This window comes from Leopardus geoffroyi, chromosome C3 (assembly GCF_018350155.1).
Source record: "Leopardus geoffroyi isolate Oge1 chromosome C3, O.geoffroyi_Oge1_pat1.0, whole genome shotgun sequence".
NCBI classification, from domain to species: Eukaryota; Metazoa; Chordata; class Mammalia; order Carnivora; family Felidae; genus Leopardus; species Leopardus geoffroyi.
The window spans coordinates 1,952,609-1,979,547 of NC_059338.1; the positions used below are offsets into that span (position 1 = coordinate 1,952,609).

At 59.9% G+C, this 26,939-nt stretch overlaps 1 protein-coding gene across 7 annotated transcripts; it reads left to right on the plus strand.

Moving 5' to 3' along the window:
• The first annotated feature begins 5,408 nt into the window (after nucleotides 1-5,408).
• SEMA4A (semaphorin 4A) lies at nucleotides 5,409-26,780 on the plus strand. 7 transcript variants are annotated; one of them, XM_045454450.1, is made up of 15 exons: nucleotides 5,409-5,512; nucleotides 12,244-12,408; nucleotides 13,925-14,085; nucleotides 14,985-15,047; nucleotides 15,255-15,353; nucleotides 15,575-15,680; nucleotides 16,448-16,564; nucleotides 16,889-17,013; nucleotides 17,160-17,332; nucleotides 18,360-18,510; nucleotides 22,898-23,078; nucleotides 24,465-24,583; nucleotides 24,674-24,831; nucleotides 25,048-25,148; nucleotides 25,538-26,780. In XM_045454450.1, exons 2-15 carry the CDS (start codon nucleotides 12,273-12,275, stop codon nucleotides 26,128-26,130), a joined length of 2,283 nt encoding a protein of 760 aa, XP_045310406.1. In that variant the 5' UTR covers nucleotides 5,409-5,512; nucleotides 12,244-12,272; the 3' UTR covers nucleotides 26,131-26,780. The 7 variants fall into 7 exon arrangements, with proteins under 7 accessions (XP_045310406.1, XP_045310408.1, XP_045310404.1 ...); XM_045454452.1 differs by lacking the exon at nucleotides 5,409-5,512 and adding an exon at nucleotides 6,563-6,675; XM_045454448.1 differs by lacking the exon at nucleotides 5,409-5,512 and adding an exon at nucleotides 7,669-7,773.
• The last annotated feature ends 159 nt before the right edge of the window (nucleotides 26,781-26,939 follow it).

The window sequence follows — 26,939 nt, forward strand, 5'->3', positions numbered from 1 at the left end:
AGGGGCAGACACACACGCACACACACATGTCGCGTGGTCATCCACGTCCTCGTGCTCGGGACCGTCCAGCCTCACCCCTGCTCTGGGGGACGCGAGCTGAAAGCCCTCAGAGCTTCGGATCCACACCTGGGTCCTCCGGTGCCTGGTGGGGAGAGGCTTTGACATCAGCAGGGCCCTGTCCCCAAGGACAGAGGGGTAGAGCCTGATGGAGGGCCCCGCCTTCCTGACCTCCTTCATCTGGTCAGCACCCACCTGAGAGCCTTCTGTCTGCCAGGCCCCGAGCTGCCTCGGGACCTGGGGCAAGGGCAAACGGGGGAGGGTGTAGGAGAGAGTGAGGGCAGCAGGACAGCATTCAGTCTGACTTTGCAAGCCAGCAGCTGAGGTCCCTTTGTGCTCAGCTTGGGGGCAGGGAGACAGGACCCCGCACACTCCGCGTCCTCGGAGAAACTCCACCCCAGCCGACGTCCCAGCACGTGCGTGCGGCTGCAGACGAGGGGACTGTTCGGGGGAGCAGGAGCCTCGGAGGGGGAGATGACTTTATAAGCCAGGAGCCAGGGGTCTGGGGCGAGGGAGAGGGCCGCACACAGGGAACAGGAGCCACGGAGAGCAACCGCTCCCCTGGCCCTTTCTAGATCCCGAAGCATCTCTGCCCTATTTCATTTGACCCCCCCCCCCCCGTAGTCTTTTTTTTTTTTTTTAATTTTTTTTTCAACGTTTTATTTTTATTTTTATTTTTGGGACAGAGAGACAGAGCATGAACGGGGAGGGGCAGAGAGAGAGGGAGACACAGAATCGGAAACAGGCTCCAGGCTCTGAGCCCTCAGCCCAGAGCCTGACGCGGGGCTCGAACTCACGGACCGCGAGATCGTGACCTGGCTGAAGTCGGACGCTTAACCGACTGCGCCACCCAGGCGCCCCTGACCCCCCCCCCCCCGGTAGTCTTGAGAGGGATCATCCCCTCTGCCCCTGGAAACGGGGCTCTAAGTGAACTGCCACAGGGCCAGTAGGCGCCCCTGCTCCTGTGACATCACTTTCCCCTCTGAAGGGAAAGCAGAGATGTTAAAGTATATGTTCCCTGGGGCGAAGGAGCTGGGCCGCAGTGACAAGTCAGTGAGGAAAAGAGCAAGGCCTGGGATGATGGGGGACGTTCCGAAAAAGTGTTAAGGGGGCTGCGGCCAGGTGCCCCTGGGAGAGGGATGCTGAGAGGGAGGGGTGTGAGCTTGAGGAAAGGGTCCCTGCCGGAGGTGGGCAGCTTCCGAGAAGGAAACCCCCCTCCCGGCACCCCCCCCCCCCACTTCCGGCGATGGCGCCCGCGGGGCCGACGGGTTTGGGCCCCTGGGCGGCGGCCGAGGGGTCCGTCCTGTGCACTCCCCGGGCCGGGCACCCGAGGGCGCCAGAGCGCCGCCCGGGCGGTGGCTGCGGGCGCGGCCCCGGGACCCAGGCGACGGCGCGGGGGGGGACTCGCGCCCCGGTGCCTCGGCTCCCACGCCTGTCACCGCGCCGCGACGCAGCCCCGCGCGCGTGGCAGGCCAAAGAGATTAATTTTTAAAACGTGGTTGTTTTTGGCATCACGTAGTGATAGTGTGCAGTAAAACTGAAAACGCAGGTAAGTCGAAAGAAGGGGAGAAAGTCATCCCTTTGCAGTCACCCCGAGACAGCCACTGACGGGTTTCTTCGCAGACGTCGTCCCCGAACACATGCTTTGCACAGTTAAGATCTCACTGCGGCTTGAATTTTGATTCTGCTTTTCAGTTCACCTGCGTGAGCCCTTTCCCAGGTTCTTTCTAAGTTTATAAACATGATTTTTAAATAACATGGATTCTTTCTCCACTGGCTCATGTAAGTGACACTTGGTCGTCCCAGGGCGGGGAGAAAAGGGGAGAGAGGCCCACCCTCCTTATCGGCACTTTCACTACTGCCCCACGGCCACCGTCAACAGTTGCGGGGGGAGGCCTCCCACCGTTCTGGCGCAGTTTCGATTTTCAAATACGTCCGTACGTCTGCCATGTTCCGCGGCTCGTCGCAAATAACGTTTCCTGGGACAGACATCTGCCCGGGCATCTCTGGGCATTTCCACGAAGTCGACTCCAGGAACAGGACCGGCTGCGTCAGGGCTGTACGTCGCAAAAGCTGTTGATGAGGTTGCCAGCCACCTTCCAGAGAAACTAGACTTCCTGTCCTGACCTGCTGCTGAGCTCACTTCTCCGCGAGTGGCTCCTGACCACCAAGCTTTTGCTGGTTTTAATCCTCGCCAACTTGATAGGAAAGTGATCACATGTCATTGTTTCCCAACTGCGTTTCTTTGAAAAGAAATTGAAATCAGGGGCGCCCGGGTGGCTCAGTCGGTTGAGCGTCCGACTTCAGCTCAGGTCACGATCTCACAGTTTGTGGGTTCGAGCCCCGCGTCGGGCTCTGTGCTGACAGCTCGGAGCCTGGAGCCTGCTTCGGATTCTGCGTCTCCCTCTCTCTCTGCTCCTGTCCCGCTCGCATTCTGTCTCTCTCTCAAAAATGAATAAACGGTAAAAAATATACTTTTAAAAAAAGAAGTTGAAATTGTTTTTTCATTCGCGTGTAATGGTTATTTGCATTTCTTCTGGTGCGAATAAGGTTTCTATCCTTTGCTCATTTTTTTATTGGGAAGATTATCTTTTTCATATTGGCTCTTAAGATTAGGGGAGAAAGCCCTCTTGACTTTATAGGTATTAAACCATATTTTTTGCAAATATTTTATAAAGGATGTTTATCATATAGAAATACTTAAAAAAGGCTAAGTGTATATGTAACACCTCATTTCACAATCGTCTCTGGGTATTTGAATTTGTTCTCACTTCTGTGATTATAAATAATGGGGCAGAGAATACCTTTTAAGTATTCCAGGTAATTTCTTACGGTGGAGTTTGGGTGGTTCCCCTGCTGACTAGGTCGACTTTAAAGTCATGACCACACATCCCTAGCGTTGCCCCCTGCCCTCCTGTCCCTAACCCCGTCACCCCCTTTCTCCAGATGACCACATCACACCTCCTCCTGTCTCTTCAGATTCCCCTCCTCATGCTCAGCTGCCGACCCGTTTTCTGGCTTCATTCCAGAGACACTGCTGTCGCTGACGTCCATGGGCCCTGCATGTGGCTGGCCCACTGGTCCCTGCTCAGTCCTTACCTTCCTTGACCTTGCTGGTCACGGACAATGACTCTGGTCCCTCTCAGCCCACACTGCTGGGTCTTCCTCTTCTCCCCCACCTCTGACAGACCGAGTGCCCCGACCCGACCCCTTTCTGTCTACACTGGGGCCTGGAGACATCTCCTCCAGGCTCACGGCCTTCGACACCATCCACACACTGCTGACTCCCAGGTTGACACCTTCAACTCATTCCTTTGCCCTGAACCCCAAACCTGATGCTTGTCCAAGTTGCCATGTCCGGAGCGGATAGCCTGACTGCCACCCACCCCCGACCTGCTCTGCCTGTCGTCTTCCCCGGGGCACCTGCTGACCGTCCTTCTCCCCAGCTGCTCAGGCTGGAGTCCACCCGTAACTCCTCAAGCCCTCTCGAGCCCCACACTCAGTCCATCGGCACGTCCCGTCACCTCCGTCTTTAGCGTGGATCTGGAATCCAGTTCATTCGATGCCCCCCCCCCCCCGCCTCCGCCTCTTGTCGGGACTGTGGCAGTCCCTCCTGGCTGGTCTCCTGCCCCCGCCCCCCACGCGTTGCTCTCCACGCAGGGGCAGAGTGACCCTTTACCGCTCCGGCCACTCCTCTGCTCAAAACTCTCCAGAGCCTTCCCAAAGCAGTGAGAGGCCAGACAGCAGGCACGAACGCCGTGTGAAGCCCTGCGTGACAACCTGGGGGACAGCGCGTCCCTCACCAGCCCCTCAGGCCGCACTGACCGCCTTGGTGTTCCTGGAACCCCCCCAAGCGCCTGCCCGCCTTGAGTGCTTCCCCAGCCTGGACCACTTTTCCCATCAAATACTGCGCGCCTGTCCCTGTACTTAGCACCACCGGACGTATCTCATTTCTGTGTCTCCTCATGTTGTGTCCTCCACCCCGGACAGGCGTTTTCGTGTTTTATTCACGCTGATCCCCCCAGCACCGAGCGCAGGGCCTGACCCCAGAGCAGGTACTTGGTCAGTACCCGTAAGCGCAGGAATGGGACCGCTCAGTGTGAGCACTTCCTGCAGGGCCACTGCTGGGCGGGCGGGGGTGGGGTGGGGGCTAGTCCTTGCTTTGGGTGAAGCACCCCGAAGCCAGCGAGGAGACAGGGTCGGCCACAAAGTCACCCAGCTTGCTGGTGGTGGGGCGCGGGGCTCCTGACTCCCACAAAACACGGCGGCAACTCAGAACACTGTGGGGACGCCAGAGGGCTTTCTGGATGAAGGGGTTCTTTTGGGGGGGCAGGGAAGGACAGGAAGAGTTTCATGGGGGCGGGGGGCCTGGCTGGCTCAGAGGAGCCTGCGACCCTTGATCTCGGGGTCGTGAGTTCGAGCCCCACGTTGGGTGTAGAGATGTCTTTCAGAATATTCTATCGGGTAGGAATGGAAGGAAAGGACCTGTGCTGCAGATCGCAGACTTAGCATTCCCCGAAGCTGGGGGAAAGGCGGGGCCCAGGAGGACTGGGGCAGAGCCTTCCCACACTCCAGAGACTGAAATTCATGCTGTGGACACTGGGGGGCCAGGGCTGAAAACTGGCTGCTGTCTTTCCGTCTCCATTTCTGTCTCCCCCTGCTGAACGTTTCTCTGGCCGCCCGGCCCCTCCGTGGCCACAAGTAACCCACCAAGTCATTCGCTTTTTCGCTGTCCCCGCCCTAACAACCCACAGGCTAGGACCCTGCACCCTCAGCTTCCTCGGAGCCCCTTATCCCACAGCCAGAGGGGCAGCCGGGCCAGACTTGGAGGGGGATTGGGAGGGGAGGGTGCCTCCTGTCCCCGGCCCCCTGCAGTGACCTTGAGGTGCTGGCCTCCCCTCCCCCCCCCCCCCCCCCCCGCCTCTGGGGCCAGGCCTCAGGCCCTTACAATCCTTGGGCCAGATCCTTAGTACCAGTCCGTGCCAGCTGGCAGCTCTCACCGGAGACTGAGGTGGCACGCATATGGGGGAGGGGGAGGAAGTGGGCAGGGGCCCAAGGGGAATAGGGGCCAGGATGATCCGAGGGGGTGGCAGTCAGAAGCTGGGTGGCCACCGTGGGGGTCACATGGGATGAGGGAACGGCTAGACTGAGGAGTTGGAGGGCTTCCGGGCCCTGGAGGGGGTGTCAGCACCCCCGCTCTGGCCCTCCTGCCCCTGACAGGTCTAATCCTCTCCCCGCCACCCACTTTCCTCTACACCCACCCCCTGAAGCTGTCCCTAGCTAATTTGTCTTGGTTCCTTTAAGAGCTGCCTGGGAACTGGGACACTGGAGGGGGCTGGCGGGGGCCCCCACCCCCTCCCCCTGCCAAGCCCGCCTCTGCTCCGCCCCCTGCCCTGGCCGGACTCTGCTGGAAGTCTTGGACGCCTGGGTTAGGGTCTCCACTGCTGGGCTGGGGGTAAGGCTGGGAAGTGGTGGGGAAGGGGGACCGTGGTCCCCGGGGGAGGGGGAGGGGAGGGGGGATGCCAGTTTCCTCATACCCTGGGTGTCTGTGCCAATTTCAGTGGACAACACAGGGGGTCCTTCTGGGTGGTCCTCGGCCTCGGACTGGGGGAAGGGCAGCTCCAGGGGTCTGGAGGGGCAGGGACCGCGGGGCAGGGCGCCTGCGGCTCCTCACCCTCCACTCCCCTGTCTTGTCTTCCTGGGACTCTCCTTTGATCAACTCCATCAGCCACTCGCTGCCCTTCCTGCAATTAAAGACGTGGGGCCCTGACAGGTGGGGAAACTGAGGCCAGGCCAGCCACAGGAAAGGGAAGTGGATGAGCGGGTGCAGGGGAAGTGGAGATTAGGCTGCAGAAAGCCTCTCTCCCTCCTCCCCACCTGGAACAAGAAGATACAGGGCGCTGGGTGTCCAGCTCGACCCCGGCACATTTCTAGCCGCAGCCGCAGCCGCTGCCCGAGACTGGGTCCTTCCTGCCTCACAGGACATCTGGGCTCCTTCCTGGAAGCCCTGATTCCATACATCGAGGCTGGGAGAGGCTCCCCGAAGCTCGCCCGGGTAACCCTGGATTGCAGGCTCCCTCTACCTTGCTCCCTTGGAGTATTTCAGAGATGTGGCCCTTACAGTTCCGTTCAGAGACTGCACCCAGTTCCCCTGGAAGGAGGGAAGGAGAGGGGAAGGACCCGGGACCCTCCCCGGCGGGCGGGAAGTCCTTCTATAGTCTTACCTTCTTCCTTCCTGTTCCACCGCTAGCCCAGTTCCCTCCGGGCCTGGCCACCTGGATTTCCAGTCGGTTCCTCCCCCGCTACCACAGCCCCCTCCAGGGGGAGAGGAGCCTGCGGGCGCCCTCCGAAGCCCCGAGGCCTGGGTGCTGGCGGCGGTGAAGAGATGGTGGCGGTGGGGGTGGTGACAGAGCTCCGCTCAGAGTCCACTTCTGCTTTCGGCCCAGGCCTTGCCCTCGCCACCCCACTCCAGACGGAAACGCTCACCCACCACCCCGACCCAGACCTGAAAGGGGACCAGGCTTGGCCTCTGAACCCCCGAGCCTGGGCTGGTCCCAGCACACTTACTTCCTTCTTAAAAATACTATGAAGTCTCGAAATGAGCTGAGCTGCTCCCAGGTAGGCTGGAATCAGAGAGGACAAGCAAGCTGCCCAGGGTCACACAGCAAGTTACAGGCAGCCGTGCCTGGGACCCAGGCCTTCTGTGCCCTGGCCCCGGGGCTGTCTGTTTCCCAGTCTTCCCACAGGCCGAGAGAGGGGCCAACCCTGAAGGGGCTTTTCCACCTCCTCCTGTTAGCAGTGAGAAAGGTGAGGTCCAGCGGGGACAGGAGGCCGCTCTGCTGAGTAGGTGCTCAGGGTCAGGGCTGGGAGAGGACACAGGCCCAGCTTCAACACTGCCTCCAGAGCCCCTGCTTGCTCCTTCGCAGCTGGGGAACAATAATAGCTCAGCCTGTCTCTGTTTTATCCCTATCTGGCCTCGACCTTTGGGAAGTCCCTTCTGAAGTCTGCCCTCATCCTTCCTCTTAGAGCATAAGACTTCTCCTAACAGGTCTCAGGGGGTTGGCCAAAGAAGGCTTCTGGCACAGTGGCTTGGGAAGAAATGGCGGAAGCTGAACCCGGAAGCCAGGATAGTGAGGTTGGAAGAGGGCCTCTTAGCCTGCTTGACGGAGCCCCTGTCCCTCGGCCTGTTTGCACAGATCTCCGTATGTGCACTCGCCTCCTCCTTGGCAAACTCAGTTTGCACGGGGTCCGGCCAGCTGGTATCCAGTTATGACCCCCTGTCCCCGTGCATATACACAGTTCCCAGGGAAGAGGGAAAACCCTGAGAAATTGACCATAAAAGAGAATTGGCCCCACGTGACCCCTGAACCCAGCTCGGGGACATCTACGAGGTGGTGCCTGCCTGACAGGGGGAGAGGGAGCTGAGCAAGGACCCCCAGGGGCTCCCCCCATATCTGGAGTCCCACCTCCCGCACACTGTGGATCCACGAGCAGCAGAAGGTGGGGCGCAGGGGGACACGGGTAGGAGGAGGAAGAATATGGGGAGATTCTAGTCCCTCCCACTTAGAGATGCGGTCGCCATGGTGACTGAGGACCAGTGAGGCGGGATGGGGTTGGGGATGGGGGGCGGGGGTGTGGCACGGACGAAGGCACTGGGAGACAGGAACTGCCTGGCATTCCAGGGGGAGGGAAGCTCGGTGCATCCCCAAGCTCCAGGTAAGGGAGCCGGAGGGCTGAAGGGGGGGGGGGGGCGGGCCATTGTCTGGTGCTGGCTCTGCCTTGAGAAGGGGGCAGACAGAGGGGTCGGGCCATTGTGTGCGGCGCTCAGCTCAGCCTTCCAGCTCCGATCCAGGAGGCCTAGGAGGCCCTGGGGAAAGGGTTGGGGGGATTGGGCTTGGCGGGTGGTGAGGATGCTGAGAGACAGCGTGGGTGGGAAGAGGTGCGGGGATGCCGGGGGAGTAGAGGCTAAGGAAGCGCCTCACACACAGTAGGCACCTAAATATAAGTTGATGGGATCATAAAAACAGGGCAAGACGGGGCAGGGCAGGTAGGGCTGAGGAAGGGGAGCCAGGAAGCAGATGTACCCCAGGACCGCGCTCTTCTAGGGCTACCCCTGAGGCTGGGAGGGAGAGGGGGTAAGGGGAGCTGGAGCTGGTCATTGATGAAGCCCGGAGTGGCTTTTCTCCCCGCTCCTGAAGCCCCTTCCAGTGAGGTATCCATGTTGCCAGGAGCCCCAAAGGGACAGAGTTCCCCAGAGTTCTGTGGGTGAGCACAGGGTAGGGATGAAGGGAGGTGAGCATGGTGTAGGGGTGCAGGTGGGGAGAGCACAGGGTAGGGGTGGAGGGGTGTGAGCATGGGGTAGGGGTGGAGAGGGGTGAGCATAGGGTAGGATGCAGGGGGGATGAGCATAAGGTAGGGGTGCAGGGGAGTGAGCATGGGGTAGGGGTGGAGAGGGGATGAGCATAGGGTAGGGATGCAGGGGAGTGAACATAAGGTAGGGGTGGAGGTGGGTGAGTGCAGGGTAGGGGTGCACGTGGGGAGAGCACAGAGTAGGGGTGCAGGGAAGTGTGCATGGGGTAGGGGTGGAGAGAGGTGAGCATAGGGTAGGGTTCAGGGGGGTGATTACAGGGTAGGGGTGGAGGGGGGATGAGCACGTTGTAGGGGTGGAGGGGGGATGAGCATGGGGTAGGGGTGGAGGGGGGATGAGAATGGGGTAGGGGTGCAGAGGGGATGAGCATAGGGTAGTGTGCAGGGGGGTGAGTACAGGGTAGGGGTGCAAGGGAGTGAGCTTGGGGTAGGGTCAGAGGGGGGTGAGTACAGGGTAGGGGGCAGGGGGTGAGTACAGGGTAGGGGTGCAGGGGGGTGAGCATAGCGTAGGGGGCAGGGGAGTGAGCATGGGTTAGGGTCGGAGGGGGGTGAGTACATGGTAGGAGGCAGGGGTGTGAGTACAGGGTGCGGTGGAGAAGGAGGACGATGTCTCCATCTCCCCTCCCCCCTCCAACCCCCACGGCTACATCTCTACCAAAGGCCAGAAAGCCTGGCAGGAAGGGGCTACTGTTCGATGTGGTCTAGGGGCCAGAGGGGAGGTGTCCCCTGAAGAGGTGGACCCTCAGCGGGTGACAGGGTGGAACTAGACATTGTTGTTTTGCGGGGGGAGGGTCCCCAGGCTGGGGAGAGAGGAGCTGGGGAGCCCCCACGTCGGTGCCATGAAAGGTCACAGCCCCTAAGGCTGGGCCCTGAACACCCGGCCCGTTCTCGCCACTGCCCCACCTGAACCCCGCAGACCCCAGCCCCCCCCAAGACACTTCCCTGCTGGCCTTGGCTTCTTGTGTGGACAATGAGGAAGGTCAGCTGAGGAGCCCTGTCGGCCATGAGCTTGCTTGATGCGGGGGCAGGACCTGCTCCGTCACTTGCGGGCCTGGCGCAGAGTGAAGACGTGGGGTCCCGCGCTCAGCAGTGATCAGGCACCTTCAGGACGGCAGCAGGAGAGCACTAGGTCACGTGTGGGCCCTTCCGAACGGGGGGCCCCCGGGACTGCCCGGGTCATGTGCCCCTGAAGCCACCCTGGCCGTGGGCTCCCCAGCGGCACGGGGGTGACGGCCGTGTGACTTTGCCTCCCACTCCAGAGCCCCCCACGCAAGAGGACGGTGGTGGGCAGGGTGTCCTCCCCCGGCAGGCTCTCCCGCGGAAGCGGATGGCCCTGCTGCGTGTGGGGCTGGTGCCCGTACCTGATGGCCAGAGAGAGGTCTCTGTCCCCTCCGGAGTCGGGAGTCCCTGAGGTACACTTTCTCAGCCCGGAAAAGCCAGAGCTGGCCACCCCCTCCCTCCGAGGTGTCTTCCCCATCCAAGTGGCTCAGAGCTGAGAAGGGACCACACTGGGTGGCCAAGGGGTTGGCTTCCGAACGAGGCCCATCTGAGTCTAACTTGGCTTCTCACTGCGTAACATCACTTTCCTCATCTGTGAAATGGGACGATGGTGGTGCCCATCTGCTAAAACTGTTGGGGAGACCAAGGCCTAATAACGCGAACTACTCATGTTGGCGGGAGGGGCTGGGGAAGGAGAATCCCCGGGTCTCTGGGGCAGGAGGAACTAGCCCGGTGAACTGAGCGCTTCCAGAGGGCAGACGCAGGGCGTAGGGCTGGGAGTTTGGAGCTGGGCTGCCTCCCCCGTCTCCCCCGCAGTCGGAGCCCCTCCCTGTGACCCAGATAAGCCAATCTGTTCAAGCAGAGAGGCCAAGGGGCAGAGCAGGCCCCAGATCTGGACTAGGGTTTGGGGAGGCGCGGAAGGCGGAGTCCAGGAGGGATCTTCCCTTCCCTGGATTCTGAGTCTGGAAGACCTTCCCCGAGTGGCGTGGCCCCTGGCATCTCCCCAGGACTTGGCCACCAGCCTCCATGAAAGTCTGGGAGAGTCTTAGGCGAGTCGCCACGAAACAGTGGTCAGGAGGGCTCCGGCCGGGACCAGCCCCCAGAGAAACTGAGGGAAGATGAGTGGGCCCTGACCGGGAATTCTAGGGAATGACGGGCTGCGCCACGACCAGAAGGATGGCAGTGACACGGCAGGAAGGCCATCCTGCCTGAGCAATGGCAGTGTGAGAAGGGCTGGGTCACCAGCTGGAGTCAGGTTAGCCCTGGGACGGCCGTGCTCTTAAACCAGCAGCCAGCCGGCCTGGGGCCGAGTGCGCCGGAAGCTACCCACTTTATAGGTTGTGCGCCCCGGCTGGAGATGCCTCGTTAACCCTGCGTTAGGAGGTTCCCCCCCGCCCCGGGGCCTCCAGGGAGAGGTGAGCAGACACTGGGGGGTTGGGTGTGAGCTCAGATGGGAAGTTTTCTGGGCTCCCCCTGGCCTGATGCTGCCCCGGGGAGGGATGGACGCCAGGCCGTGGGAGGGAACCAGCCACGGGGGAGAGCCCAACGCAGCCCTCTTAGTCTTTCAAGGCCGCGGCCCCCCTGAGGCGGGGGTCCCAAGGGGAGACCACCGCAGGCACTTCTGAGCACGCAGCCGTGGAGAGACCCCGCTTTGTGGGTGAGCGAAAAGAGGAACAGAGAGGACAGGGTCACGTCCTATCTGAGAAATCTTGAGCAAGAGAAGAAGCCACTCCCGGGCTGGTTGGACTAGAGGCGGCACGACAGAGGGCAGTGGGGTGGCTGGCATGGCCCAGAAACTTTCTGGATAGACGGAGGGGGGGGGGGCAGAGGCGTGTCTCCTTTCTTGCCCTCCCAGCGTCCCCCCCCCCACTTCCGCCTGAGCCAGGGATCTGTCACAACTCGACTCCAGAGGTGGAAATTCTGGTTTTCCAGAGCTCTCAGTGCCGGCTCTGGCGCTATGGGTACCTGGCGGGCCGCACACTCCCGGCCCAGCCGGGCTGACCTTCCATCCCCTGTCCCCTGCCTCTGGGGCCTAGGAAGCCCCTTCTTCTTTCCCTTGGATGCACCCCTACCCAAGACTCTGGACACCGGGGGTTCTGCACTGTGGCTGGCTCGAGGGTATGTGCGATGAGGCGGGCGGCTGGGGGGTGATGATCCTGGGGACCTTGATGCAGCGACCCAGGGAGTCAGAGAGCAGGGGGAGGGGCAGCCGCAGAGCTGCCTGGTGGCAGCGGCCCCTCATTACCTCCCTACAAGGGAGGGCCAGGTAGGCCAGGGTGTCAAAGACCTGCACCCAGCAGGGGAAGGGGAGAGGTCAGCATAGGCAGAATCAGGCCTGCCTGGGGCCTCTGAGGGCAGGGGAGAGGTCGGCCACAGATCTGGAAGTCCCAGCAGAGACAGGTCTGATTAACCTACATTTTGAGTGTAGGAAGCTGCTCCCCAGAAAGTCCCCTGCCTGGGCCCGGGGAAGGGAAAGGTCTGGGCTCTGGGCGACGGGGGAGGGAAGGCAAAGGGTAGACAGCAAGAAGGACTTCCTGAGACTCAGGTGAGAGAGGGCAGAGCAGGGCTGCTGGGGGCCGAAGATCAGAAGGGCAGGCAGGAAGCTGGACTCCGACCCACAGGGGAGCTCGAGGCAGCAGGCTGGTGCCCGTGGATGATGGAAGTGAGACTCAGAAGGCACTCTGGAAAGGAAACTGTCCCCTCCCTGGCACCCCCCACCCCCATACGCACTTCTGCTGCCTGGGGCTCTCCTATTGGCTCCCGGGGGGGATGTGGTGAGGCCTGCTCACCCAGAGGGTGTCTGGCTGTCTGTTTCCGCAGAGCCATCTGGTGACAGCCTCTGGCTGAGCATGGCCCTCCTAGCCCCGGGCCCGGACCCCTGGAGCCTCCCGGGCCTTTTCCTCTTCTGGCTGTTTCTGCTGCCATGGCTGCTGACCGCGGGGGCCGCTGGGCAGGGGCCCCTACCCAGGGTCATATACCACGCAGGTAAGTGTCCGACGGCCAGGTAGCGCAGGGCGGCAAGCGGAGCTGGAGGGGAGGGGCAGAGGAAGGGGTGGATGAGGAAACGATGTGCCACGGCCGGAAGGCTAAGGGGGAAGACCGAGGGAGGAGAGGAAGGGGCCGGGGTGGTTCTCCGGGGCTGGTGGTTTCTCTTTCCCTCCTTACATGTCACTGTCCTTAAGCCGGGCACTTCCAACCCCTAACTGCTTTCACACCCCCACGTGCCCGCGAAGCCACAGCCACGCCAGAAGATCATCCGTGGCCCCGGTGGCCCCGCACACACCAGGCCCGCAACAACCACACAGAGGGTGCTGGACCGTGCCACGTCCAGACGTCAGGAATAAGAGAACTCGGGGTGGCCCGCTGGGGTGCAGGCCCTGACGCTCTGCCGCCCGCCCTCTCAGCTCCAGGCCGAAGGCTCAGGAAGGGATACGCCAGGAGTTGCAGGCGCAGGGTCTCCTGGGCACGGCTGTGTCTCTGGTATCTGTCTGGGGCAACCTGGTAAAGGACACGCACGCTGGCCGCTGTTGGCGAGGACGCCTCTGTGTCCAGTGCTGGCATCCCCAACATAAGCAACGCTGGTACTCAGCCCGCCCTCCGGGTTCTGCGCGGGAAGCAGATGCGTGGCCCGGAGGTCATGCCACAGGATGGGGCGTCCAGTAACCGAGGGGTTCACGCAGGTCTGGGGGAGGCCAGCACCTTGCCGACTTCTCCTTTTGGCCCTGAGATTCTCACAGCTTCCAAAGGGAACACTTAGCTAGACAGGACAGGCCTCTAGGGCTGACGTGCAAACACAGCCCTGGGGGGGGGGGGGGGGAGGGGAGCCTGTCCCCTTGCCGATGTACCAGCGGGACAGGAGCATCCCCCCAGCACCACCGCCACCCCGAGGTGACCATGAGGGCCTCACTTGCCTCCCGGTGGCCGGCTCACTGCCCCCACACAGGTGCCAGCCAGGCACGCCCACAGGGCCTTTGGGGATGAACGTTTCCTCTCTGTTCAGCTGATGGCAGTGATTCTAGTGGTAGAAATGTCCTGCTAGAGAAGGGAAGGGGGGTTGGCGAGTGTGACCCTACAGCCCACAGCCACCCTGACACACAGTCCTATCTGTCTGTCTGCTTCCGCTCCCCCTGCTCCTCCCCCTGCCCCCGACAGCTCCCCACCCCCGCCAGGCCTGGAAGGGTGTCCATTGTGGCTCACTCTATTTGCTGGCCCTTTGTGTGTCTCTTGGGTTCAGGCCACCCTTCCCCAGCCCTGGGCTGTCGTTACCCTGTCTCTGGCTGCCTCTTCTCTCCACTGTGGGATCAACACAAAACTCCTGCCCTCCCAGCAGGGTGGGTGAAGGGGGGGGGGGGGCGGCTGCTGGTGGAGTGTAGGTCTGGCTGCCAGGGCCCGGGGGGGGGGCTCACTCTGCCAACACTTCCCCTCCCCACCTCAATCTCGGAAGTCAGCTCTGTGCCCAGCCAGCCCTCATCACTCACCCCTTCTCCTCAACTCCCAACAGGGGACGGACGCAGGGTTCTCAGCCTCTTCCACCAGAAGGGCCTCCAGGATTTCGACACTCTGCTTTTGAGTGGTGATGGAGGCACTCTCTACGTGGGGGCTCGGGAGGCCATTCTGGCCTTGAACATCCAGGATCCAGGGATGCCAAAGCTGAAGAACATGGTGAGCAGGCCAGGGGTGAAGGGCATGGGCTGGGGGTGGGGAGGGGGCCGACAGTGCCCCCAGTGGGTGCCTGGTCTGCCTACGCATGACCGACTACCCATCCGACCGGGTCGGATGTACCCGGTCTGCAGAACAGAGAAGAGACACCGTAGTGGTCTCCCTACTTGCTGGTACCCTGCATTCTGCTTGAACCATACTAACTGCTAGAATGGCTGAAATGGACATCATTGACATACGACAGAAACACTGGCTCCAATGACATCAAGAACATGACATCCACCCACTGGTAGAAATTACTGAAGCCTGTGTCTTAAATTACAGTCAGCCTCCTAACGGGAATGGTGTGAGGAAGAGAGGGGGAAGGAAGGAAGGAGGGAGAGAGGGAGCAATTTCTGAGCATCTCCCGGTGGTGCCTCTCAGCGTGTGGCCTGTGGGCCACCTGCACGTGTGGGTTGCCGGGTATGGGTATGCAGCTTCTCTGAGGTGGCAGCCAGGAACCGACATTTTGAACAATTGCTCCAGGAAACGTGTGGTTTGACAACAGCTGCTCTGTATAGCAGGCATCGCCCTAGGGTACTTTGCGTGTGTTCCTGGTGGGTGCCCTCCAGAAGCCTGTGCAATTGACTGAGATCACTTCCCCACCAAGCGGCCGATTCTGGATTCAAACTCAGGTCTGATTCTGCAGGCCGTGTTCTACCATAGAGCTGCGTCCCAAGGAACGCCAGCATCATCAGAGCAGTGGCCACAGTCACAAGCTGATGTTATCACAGCTCATTAGCATGTCACTGGCCACCATGCCTTCCGGTGACTTCACACCTGGCCCAAGGAGACGGCAGCAGGTCAAAGCTAGAGCCGAAGACCTCACTTTCGTTCGTCTCCCTCCCCACTCCCCACCGCAGATACCCTGGCCGGCCAGTGACCAAAAAAAGAGAGAATGTGCCTTTAAGAAGAAGAGTAATGAGGTAAGCCGAAGTGGGGGTGCAGGGGCTCTGGGCAGAGCCCCCAGACCGCCACCGGAAGACCTCAGGTGGGACAGGCAGCGGAGGATGCCTGTTTCCACCATGACGCCTGCATCACCCTCTGTGAAAACGTACTGAGGCCGCGTCGGGGGTGCCCCGCCCTCTCCCCCCCAGCAAGGGAGGGGCAGCCTGAGTTCTCTGTCTCCCCAGACACAGTGCTTCAACTTTATCCGTGTCCTGGTCTCTCTCAACGCCACCCACCTATATACATGTGGCACCTTCGCCTTCAGCCCCGCTTGTACCTTCATCGTGAGTTATTGGGCACCCAGCTCTCGGACCCAAGCATCCCTTCCACACCTACTCCCGGCCCATCCTCTGGAGCTCTGGAAAACTCTGCTCTTCCAGATGCAGGACCCTCGTGAGCTTCCTGGCCCCACCTTCCCTCCATGTTCCTCCCCTTCCCTCAAGCCCTTCATTTCCCAGACATGAGACCCTGGCGTTCTGGCCCCCAGCCTCTCCCCCCCCTTTAGGAACTCCAAGACTCCTACCTGATGCCCATCTCCCAGGACAAAGTTGTGGAGGGGAAAGGCCAAAGCCCCTTCGACCCCGCCCATAAGCACACAGCTGTCTTGGCAGGTGAGTATCAGGTTTCCAGTATCTGCCTTCCCAGGTCACTCTGGGAACTATGGAATCTGACAGTTTTCTGAAAGGCAGGGGATGGAGGGAGGGGAAGCCAGGAGCCTCAGGGCACCAGATCAGAGAGAGACTCGGTCCCACCCCAACCGGTCCCCGCTGAAGCCGCCCCAAAGGAGGTGGAGGGAGGTAGATATAGAGAGGTTCACACAGGCAAGAGGGTCCGGGAAGGGTCTTGGGCAGAAGAGAGGCCTGAGGCTCAGCCATTTTTTCGGTGGAGTTTACGAGAAATCACGGCCTGTGCCCTCCCAGACACAGACCATAACAGATTCCCCGCCCCGGTTTCCTGGAAGAGGTGGCCTTTGGCTTTTGAGTTGGACCTTGAAAGAGACGTAGATGGGCAACGAAGATGTTCCAGGAAGGGAAGGGTAGGGCCAAGGGGTGGAGGCAGAAAACACAGCCACCTTTGGGGAACCAGGAGTGATTCTACTTGCCAAGTGGTTCTGCTGGGCCTGCGAGGGAGCAGCCAGAGGAAGGCTGGACAAGGCCAGTGAACAGAGGGACACAAGGCATGACTATTCCCTGAGGCAGTATTCCCTAAGAAGGGGGCTCAGCGGGGTCTGTGAGCTGGGCTCTGGGCACCACAGGAAGGTGTAGAACACAGAAGGGGGCCAGAGACCGATGTGAATGCTGGCCCCAGGCAGAGGCAGGTCTGAAGAGAGCAGGGACCCCCTCCAACCAGGACGCCTCCCGCCCTCTCCCCGCCCTAGATGGGATGCTCTATTCTGGCACCATGAACAACTTCTTGGGCAGCGAGCCCATCCTGATCCGCACGCTGGGACCCCAGCCTGTCCTCAAGACCGACAATTTCCTCCGCTGGCTGCAGCGTAAGGACCCCAGTCCCCAGCACAGGTCTGGCCCGTCCCAGAGCAAGCTCGGAGGCCAGGCCTGAGAACCTGAGACCCGCTGTTCCCCCTTGTGCCCTTCTTGAAGGGGCCTCCTCCGTGAGAGGCAGTACTGTTGCTGGGGGTGCAGTTCTCAGCCCCGCGAAGCGTCAGTAAACACAAAAGGGACCAGGTGTCCCCCCACCCCCACCCCCCAGGGCCACCCACGGCCGGCCTCTAGGCAACCAGTCTGCGGACCAGCGCTTGGGGGGGTGGGGGCGGGGGTAGTCCCAGCCTTAAGCCTGTCTGCCCCGCCCCGCCCCGCAGCGGACGCCTCCTTCGTGGCAGCCATCCCCTCGACCCACTTCGTCTACTTCTTCTTCGAGGAGACGGCCAGCGAGTTCGAGTTCTTCGAGAAGCTCCACACGTCCCGCGTGGCCAGAGTCTGCAAGGTGTGCGGCCCGGGCGGGAGGCGGTGCTGGCCGCGGGGCAGCCAATGGGAAGATGGCAGAGGCGGGGCCGAGCGCCCGGGACTCAATGGGAGCGGGGCGGGCGCGCGGGAGGCGGGGCGCCACTGACTCCGCCCACGCGGCCCTAGAACGACGTGGGCGGAGACAAGCTGCTGCAGAAGAAGTGGACCACCTTCCTGAAGGCGCAGCTGCTCTGCGCGCAGCCGGGGCAGCTGCCTTTCAACGTCGTCCGCCACGCGGTGCTGCTGCCCGCCACTGCCTCCGCAGACGCCCGCGTCTACGCCACCTTCAGCTCCCAGTGGTGAGCAGAGCGGCGGGAACGCGGGGGCTGCGCGCGCGGGTCGTGGGGCCGGCGGGTTGGAGCTGTCACTCCGCGCACCTCACCTAGGAAGGCGTGTGATCGCCACCACGTCCCACGGATCAGACCCACCCCCTTCATGTAGATGGAAAAAGAAAAGTCAGGTTCTTACTAGTTTATAGCCTGCCTGGTTCCAAAAAGGATAGGAGACAGCTTACCAAAGGCAAACACTGAGACAAGATACTATAAAAACTGATGAGGAAACAGGAGTAAAAGAAAAATAAGACAAGGCAGGGACTGGGGCGACGCATTACAGATGTTTGTGATTTATGCAGTGCCAGGTGCTGATCACAATTTAGCTCTGAGCTTCCTAATGGCCAAAGCAAAAAGGGAAACACCATCAGTATCACTAAAGTTAAAATAGTCATTGCTTGGAGGCTGAGAAAAGCTAGTTGATTTGCTGTGATCTGGTCACACGGTGTTTAGGTACTTCCTGACAATGTGGCAGGTACCACAAATACCCGCTGTAAGCAGAGGCTGGTATCAATGGCATCCAGAACCGAGAACAGGATGTGTGCCACAATCAGGTTAAAGAGAACAAGAGAAACCTGTTGTCCACAGGCCAGGGCTGAAGGAATACAAATATTCTCATAGTCAGGCTCTGGTTGGTTCCCTGAGGGTCAGGAATCAGTAGGACCAAAAGGAGCAGGGCTTCATCTGGAGCCTGTTGGGAACTGTTTACACTGCCCCTCCCATGGGTACAGCCCAGCCTGGGCAAGACAGGCAGCAGCCGCCCCCACGGCCTGAGCCCCAATCACGTCTCCTTAAGGATAATCACACTTCAGGTCCCAAGACGGTCCACAAGGGACTCCCCCAGCCTTATCACCACAGCTCGGGGAGACTAGGCATCGGTAGGCCACCCTCCACACCCCTTCCCTCCTGGGCTTTCTGACCAGGGTGGGCCAGGGCTACAGGGGGAGCTTCCTGGTATAGCAGAGGAGATAACGGTGTCCCCTCTGGCTGTCCCCAGGCAGATCGGTGGGACCAGGAGCTCTGCTGTCTGTGCCTTCTCTCTCAAGGACTTCAGACGTGTCTTTGAGGGGAAGTACAAGGAGCTGAACAAAGAGACTTCACGCTGGACTACTTACGGGGTTCCCGAGATCAGTCCCCGGCCAGGCAGCGTGAGTACCACCCCCAACACCGAGCGACCGCCCTCCACAGATACACACACACACTTCCCCCATGTCAAAGGACCTGTCGTGGCGCAGTGAGTGTCCAACCGTTGGTGCTTCCTGCCCTAACCGGCCCTGTCTGCTCAGATACACACTTGGCCCAGCTGCTCCAACCCCATCCTACTCACAGAGAAGCACCCCCTCCGCTGAGTGCACCCCACTTACCTGAGTACATCACTGAGGAGACAAGGGGGCACGGGCTGTGCCAAGGACTGCCTGGCATCTTCATCTGCGTTTGTTATTCAACTCTTGTTTTTTGACCCGAGTGCTATACGGTCACCATCTAAAGAATCAGAGAGAGCTACACGGTCGGTTATAAAAATCTGCCTCATTCCCTGCCCTACGCTTTTCCCTCTCTAGAGGGACAACCCCCTTCAACTCTCTTAGCCGATACTTTGTGTATTTGTCTCCAAACCTCTCACGTACTTTTATTTTCAAATGTTCACTTACTTATTTGGAGAGAGAGAGTGCGAGCAAGGGAGGGGCAGAGAGAGAGGGAGAGAGAGAATCCCAAGCGGGCTGGGTGCCGTCAGCGCAGAGCCCGACGCGGGGGTCCATCCCACGAACCGTGAGATCGTGACCTGAGCCGAAATCAAGAGTCAGATGCTTAACTGACTGAGCCCGCCAGGCGCCCGGCCCCGTCTCTAACATACTTTTATTGCCGCCTCTTGATGCTTCATTTTCAGGCAGGATCTATTGAATTCCCCGTGCTGGATGGTGAGGATTTAACTGTGTTCCTCCCCCTCCCCCCTGCCACCCCACCCCCCCCCGCCCCCCAGTTGTGTGTGGCCTGCAGCAGCTAGCAAGAACTGTTTTTGTGCGTCTCTTTCCAAATTCACGGGCACTGACATTACGCTGGTAGCTTGAGGTCAGCCACGGGGGGGAGTATAGGTCACGGCAGTTGGCAAACCCGATGAGTCAGGAGACAGGGATCGCCCACACCGGAACTGCTCTGTCAGCACACCACCGCACCCACCCCTCACCTCCCAGGGTAGTTTTGTCACAATTTTGGTTAGATCAATATTTATGTCGGACTCTTCTGCACCACTGAGCTACGTAGAAGGCCATGATTACTTTTCCTTTTTACATAATTAAAAATTTTCCCTGGGGTTAGTAATTGTCTCTCTGTCACTTTTTTTTTTTTTTTTTTTTTTTTGCTTGCTTTGTTTTCTAAGCTCTTATCATTAATTCAACCTCAGACTCTTCCTCAGTTATCTGCATTTCTTCTGAAGACACAGCCATTAGGCATTCAAACAGTTTCACGTTCCTGGAAACGGCTCCTATCCACTGTGGCCTGGACCAGCGGCTGGCCGTCCGGGGCCAGAGCACCGCTGCCATCCTGGAATTTCCCTGCTCATCATTCTGGGCTTTCCCTTTGTATCTGTCCGTGACATTCTCGTGTTTCTTGCAACCTGTGACTTCCTCTTTTTTTTTTTTTCTTTCTTGTTTTACTATCTTATTTCATGAACGTGGCCTCCATAGATTCCTGGAAAGGGATACAGGGGAGGTAAACTTTTTGAGACTGAGTGTCTGAAAATGTCTTTATTCAACTTTCACATTTGGTAGTTTGATGTGTGCAGGTAATTCTAGACTAGAACTAAGCTTCCTGCAAAACTTGGAAGGCTTGCCCTGTTATTACCCAGGGGGTTACTGAGATACCCAGAGCTATTCTGATTCTTAAGTCTCTGAATGTCCTGTGTTTTTCTCACTGGAATCTTGTAGTGCCTTTTCTTTGTCCCCAGTTCTGAAATTTCACAGTACTGTGCTTTGACGGGACTCTGTTCATTTATTGTGCTGGACATTCAGCCTGCCCCTTCAGCCTGGGAAGTTGTTCCTGCAGTTTGAAGTTTTCTTGAACTATTTCCCCCTATTTTCTTTTTAATGAGCAGACAGTTTTTGAGGCTGCCTGCCACTGTTGTAAGCACTAGGGGATGGATACACCAGTGAAGAGAGCAGACAGAAGTCCCTTCCCTCATGGAGTGGACACGTTCATGTTACAATGTTTTCTTGCTTCTTTCTGGCCCTCCTGGACTGGTCCTCTCCATTTTTAAATCCTGTCCAGCTTTCCAAGACTTCGGTTTTGCCCTACGTTCTGAGAGAGTGTCTCAATTTTGTCTTATTTTTTTTGAAATGTTTCTTTTCAGAGAGAGAGAGAGAGAGAGAGAGCACACACGAAGGGGAGGGGCAGAGAGAGAGGGAGAGAGAGAGAATCCCAAGCAGGCTCTGCACTGTCAGCACAGAGCCTGACATGGGGCTCGATCTCACAAACTGTGAGATCATGACCTGAGCCGAAATCAAGAGTCCGATGCTCAGCTGACTGAGCCACCCAGGCGCCCCCAGGCGTTGTTCTTTTAAGTCTCTTTTAATCTATACATTCCCTTTCCATCTTCTTATTTTCTCTTGCCATTTACTTGTCATGTAGAACTTTTCACTGTCTAGATCTTGGTGACCATGTCTCTCTGTGGTGGAGTTTAAGGAATTCCTGTAAATTCATTGGAGGTTGGGTCTAGAGACTCAGTAACATGAGTTTGATTTGATCCCTTCACCGTGGTCGTGTGTCTTCCTTCGGGACACACGTGGTGTCTGGCTCCCTCTTTGAAGTAGAGTCCTCTTTTGTAGCATCATGTTCTTGTTTCGTGGATACACTCTCTTCACTTAGCTCTCTGAAAATGGTCATACTACTTTGCGTGAAGGTCTCTTTTCTCTGAATCATTTAGCTGTGTTGTTTGTTTGTTTTCCATTTGTTTGTTTTGGTCCGGTAGCCCTGGGCTCTTTGCTGTACTTGAGGGTGGGGACCATGCAGCTGTTTGGAAACTGCACTGGTGGATGGGACTTGGCTCCACTGTTGTCCCCTGGAGGTGGCCTGGCTGGGCGGTTTTCTTGGGGGCCCTCAACATGAATATCATCAAGTCTTACCTTTGACCTCCAGTCAGTTTTCCGGAGCCCTCTTCTAGCCTTCTGCTCGGAGGGGGACGGCCTGGCTGCTGGTGTTGGGGGAGAGGGGGTGAGGGAGGAGTCTCAGCATGCACTGCGCCTCCCTGCCTTCACCCCTGCTTTCATGGTGTGCCCGTGCCCTCCGCCCAGAGACCCTCTACTTTACCCTCTCCAGAGAGTGAGCCTCCAGACCCGGGCCAGGCCCTGCCAGGGCCAGTCCCCCAGCCACGGGAGCTGCAGGAGACCAGCCTCCGTCCTGGACAGACTTCCAAAGACTCTTCTGACTCCGTGCCTCCCTTGCCTCACTTCTGGAGGTGGCTGGGGCCACTCACTCATGACCTTTAGGAATTCTGCCTTGTAAATCAGACAGCTTTGGCTACCCCAGGGCTGGCTTGAGAAAAGTCCTTTCTTTTTTTCCTGCTAAGTCCTTTACTGTTTGTTCATTTGCTTTCCAGCTTCCAAACTGTGGCTGCCTTCGCTTCCCCTCCTGTTCTCCCAGTCCCTGTAGCTTTCTGCCTTAACCCACCCCCCACGTTTTCGGGGGAGGAAGTGAGAATAGGTGCGTGTGCTCGTTCTGGCATCAGAATGAAACATGGATGTTATTACCTCACTTACAGACAAGGAAATGGGGGCTCATAGCGGGGCGGGGTGGGGAACCCTACCTGAGGACACAGCTTGCAGGGGACAGAGTTGGGCTGGCCCTGACATAGTGCTTTTGGGTGTGGAGGACAAGGATCCTGACTGCGATCAGGACACACAGCGTGCTGGTGTTGGCAGGGCCTCTGGAGAACAGCCGGCCCACCGCGTCCGCCGTCCCCCTCACTTTATGGGTGAGAAAAAGGAGGCCCCGAATGGAGAAGGGGCTCTGCCAGACTCATGTGGCAAGTTCATGCCACACCGTGGTGACAAGCACTTCCTGCTACACCACCCCTTTCTGTCACATCCGTCATGCAGTCCCTGACTCCACAAACACCATGGGGCACCAGCTGGGTGCCGGTCTTGCGCCGGCTATGCCTGGGGCTCCCGATACGAGTGAGACGTGGTCCCTGCAGCGGGTAGCTGTCACCCTACTTCCTGCCGGGCACCCTGGATGAAGGTGATGAGGAGGAGGAAGGTAGTAGCCGCTAACACTCACTGAGCACTTCTTCATGTCACGCCTGTTCTAGTTACTTTTCGCGTATTCGTGCATCTCGTGCGCGCAGCAAGCCTGTGACATACGCGGCACTGTGTCCGGAGGCTGGAATTCAAGGCCAGGCAGCTCCAGAGTTTAACCGCCTCCTCAGATGAGGACTGCTTGGAGGGAGGGAGGCGCAGCGGGCTCGAAGCTGGGAGGGAGGGGAGAAGCAGCGGTGAGCTCACGGGAAGGAGAGAGCTGACCTGATCTTCGTCCTCCCCGCTTTAGTGCTCCGTGGGCCCCTCCTCTGATAAAGCCTTGACCTTCATGAAGGACCATTTCCTGATGGACGAGCAGGTGGTGGGGACCCCCGTGCTGGTGAAGTCTGGCGTGGAGTACACGAGACTCGCGGTGGAGACAGTCCAGGGCGTCGACGGGCACAGCCATCTGGTCATGTACCTGGGCACCAGTGAGTAAAGGGCTCCAGGACCTCCCTCGGCGACCACGTAGGGGCTGCATTTCAGGCTGAGGAGGGAAGCCCTGGAGTTCGTTCGCTCAGGCTTTCATTCGACAAATGCTTTCTCAATACCGGCTGTGTGCCCGGTGCCCTGCTAGGCTCTAAAGATACAGCGGGGTTACCCGTGCCTTCTGAGCTTTAGTGCTGGAGGGGGTGACAAACACAGAGGACTTTGGGGGCCTTCGCGGGAGCTGTTTCTCTCATGGAGGAGCCATGGAGAGAGGTGAAGAGCGGGCAGGTGGAGGGCAACTGGGAGCAACCAGGACAGGGCCCCTCCTTAGGAAGTCTGCTGTGAGGGGAAGCAGGGAGGGGACACTGCGGCGGGGGGGGGGGGGGGGGGGCGGCAGCCTGCATGGTTTTTTTTTAAAGAAGGAAAGGTCAGTGGGATCCAGGAGAGGGGCAGGTGGTGAAGAAAGGGGCAGGCCAGGGGGTCACTGGCAGGTACAGTTGCAGAGAGAGCAGGAAGCCGGAGCCTGGGACACGGGTGGGGGCCAGCACCCGTGCTGGGTTGGTGGTGAATGAAGAGAACAGGCAGGATTGGGTGGGGGGCTGGCAGGTTATGGGCAGGCCCCTCCGTGCGGCTGGAAGATGCAGGGTCTTGGGCTGGGGGTGAGGGGCAGAGAAGGTGGGGGGTTTGGAGAGAAAGGGGGTAGACTCAAAAGTCGTCGTGGAGAGGAGGAGAGAGAGCCCGCAGGGAATGTGGAAGATTGCCAGGCGCGTCTATGGAGGGCCGGGCGGGGGTGACCTTGAGCTTCAGTGGAAGAGACCTGCGGGTTCCTTCCTTCTTTTAGGACATGTTTCCAGCCACTGTGTCAGCTGTGCCCACCCTGGGTCCCAGCAGAGAGCAGAACGCCCCCAGAGCTCGGTCCGTGTGGAATGCACGGAGACAGCCGATAAACACGGCGCATGAGTCACTACTCGGCGTGTTAGGAGATTAGAAAGCGATTCAGCACGAGGGCAGATGAGGAATGCCAGTTAAGGAAATGGCCCTTTTTAAAAGGGCGGTCAGGGTGGGCTTCACTGACGTGCCTCGGAGCAGGGACACTCGGTGGAGCTGAGGGTGGCCGGTGACATGCTTTTCTCCGGAAAGCACTCAGCTGTCCTCGGCCCCAAGTCCGTGGGGAAAGTGGGCTGGGTTCCAGCACAGGAGGGGCAGAGGGGCAGGGGCGTGAGCCACTTACGACGGGACCTACGCGATCTCCGCGGCATCGAAGGCAACAGCCTGACAGATCCGTGTCTGCGCACTTTGCACTCAGCAGGAACGTTCTGACAGCTGGGAGGCCGTCTGGAGTGAGAAGGGTCTGTGGACCCGTGACAGTCTCTGCTCTCTCCCCACAGCCACGGGGTCCCTCCACAAGGCTGTGGGGAGTGGGAACAACAGTGTCCATCTGGTGGAGGAGATCCAGCTGTTCCCTGAACCTGAACCTGTCCGCAACCTGCTGCTGGCCCCCGCACAGGTGGCAAGGGGCCCTGCGATGAGGTGGGGGGCTTGGGTGCCGGGTCCTCACTGGGCAGGGTGACCCCGTCACTCTCCCTCTCTTTTGCAGGGTGCGGTGTTTGCGGGCTCCTCAAGGGGCATCTGGCGGGTCCCACGAGCCAACTGTAGCGTCTATGAGAGCTGTGTGGACTGTGTCCTTGCCCGGGACCCCCACTGTGCCTGGGATCCAGAGTCCCGGACCTGCCGCCTCCTGCCCACCCCCATCCCGTGAGTGCCGGTCCCGGATGGCAGTGAGGCTGGCCCGCCAGGACCTTCTTCCCCATCATGCGGGGTTCTTCCTCTCCCCAGGGGCTCCTCCCTCCAACAGCGTCCCTCCTGGGGAGGGGTCACAGCAAGCCGTCCTGGGTTCACCTCCCCTCTTCCTCCTCCTCTTCCCACTTTGGTCTGTTTCAAGGGATGAGTGTATTCTCCCCGCCTTCTCAGGAAGTCCTGGAGGCAGGACATGGAGCAAGGGAACCCACGGTTCGCCTGTGCCACTGGCCCCGTGGGCAGAAGCCGCCAGCCTCAGAGCCGCCCCGAAATCAGTGAGTGCGCAACCAGGGGGTGGGGGGGGGGGGAAGGCTCAGGGACTTCTGGGCAGGGATGGGCCTTTCTGCCTCAGTCTCTTCCCCCAGCACCTGCCCCGCTGGAGACCTGAACGCCCAGATTTGGGACGGATTTGGGTCCTGGCTTAGGGAGGAAGGTTAGGAGCTCTAAGCTGGGATTCAGGATTGAGGCCGCAGTCTGTTTTTGGTGCAGAGCTGGAGTCAGATGGACTGAGGTCAGTTTGGGGTCCAGACTGGAGATAGGGGAGGGGTCAGAGTCGAGTCGGGGAGTCGAAATGGAAGCCGGAGAGGGGAGTCAGGGTCCAAATGTCGGCACAGCTTTCCTGCCCTCCTCTCCCCTCTCTGAACCGCTCACCCTTCACCTCCAGTTAAAGAAGTCCTGTCTGTCCCCAACTCCATCGTGGAGCTCCCCTGCCCCCGCCTGTCAGCCCTGGCGTCTTACCGCTGGAGTCACGGCAAAGCGGCGGTCCCAGAGGCCTCTGCGGCGGTCTACAACGGCTCCCTGCTGCTGCTGCTGCAGGACGGGGCGGGGGGCCTGTACCAGTGCTGGGCCACCGAGAACGACTTTTCCTACCCTGTGGTCTCCTACTGGGTGCACAGCCAGGATCAGCCCCTGGCCCTGGACCCCGAACTGGCGGGCATCCCCCGGGAACGTGTGGAGGCCCCGCTGACCAGGGTCGGGGGCGGGGCCGCCCTGGCCGCCCAGCGGTCCTACTGGCCTCACTTCCTCACGGTCACTGTGCTCCTGGCCCTCGTGCTTTCTGGAGCCCTCCTCCTTCTCCTTGCCTCCCCGCTGGGGGCGCTCCGAGCCCGGGGCAAGGTGCGGGGCTGTGAGACCCTGCCTCCCGGGGAGAAGGCCCCCCTGAGCAGAAAGCAGCACCTCCAACCTCCCAAGGACCACACGACCTCGGCCGGCGAGGCGGACGCGGACAACCACCATCTGGGCTCTGAGGTGGCTTAAACTCTGGGCGCAGACCGGGGCTGTAGGGCGGGCAGGGCGCCTGGCCATGCCGGCTGTGGGGACCTGGGACTTGGTGGGGGAGTACCACGCAAGACCACCTTTTCCTGCCACTGTGTGCCACCAGGAGCCCTCAGCGGGGCTGGACACAGCGGCCTGACCCCCTGTGGGCCTTCCTTCCACCACGCACACAGGCTCTCCAGCTTGGCTGTTCCAGAACCCTCTGGCGGGGGGGGGGGGGGGGGGGGCGGGGCGGGTTCCAGGACCCTGTGGTAATAAACACCAACATACAAACGGGACAGCACGCCAGTACCCCTGGCGACCCCACTCTGGTCGCAGCCGCCATCTCACCTCAGACGCCAGCGCCCCCCTCCCGGGGATCTGCAGGGAGATGCGCCCTCCCCCTCCCTTGTCAACCATGCACCGCTGACTCCCAGGAAGTCTTTCTGGAAGTCTGACCACCCTCCTTCTTGCTTCGGTTGGGGAGATTGTGATCCCTGCTGGCCTGGCTGGAGTAACAGGGGTCGTCTGAGCCTTGTTCACTCCTTTGCTGTGGCTGACCCCTTGATCTTTGTCCTCTCCCCTCCTTTATTTTGGGATTCAGAAAACTGCTTGTCACAGACAGTTTATTTTTTATTAAAAAGACAAAGCTTGTGAGTGGTGCTTTTGTCCGAGCAGCATGCCGTAGCCGAGGACCCTGGGGGTGGGGCAAGCAGGCAGTCCCACGACGTCAGCAGGGAGGGTTTGTGGGGTGACTGGTCTCTTCCGCGCTGCCGGCTCCCCACCCGGGACCTGCCCCCCAGCCCTCTCCT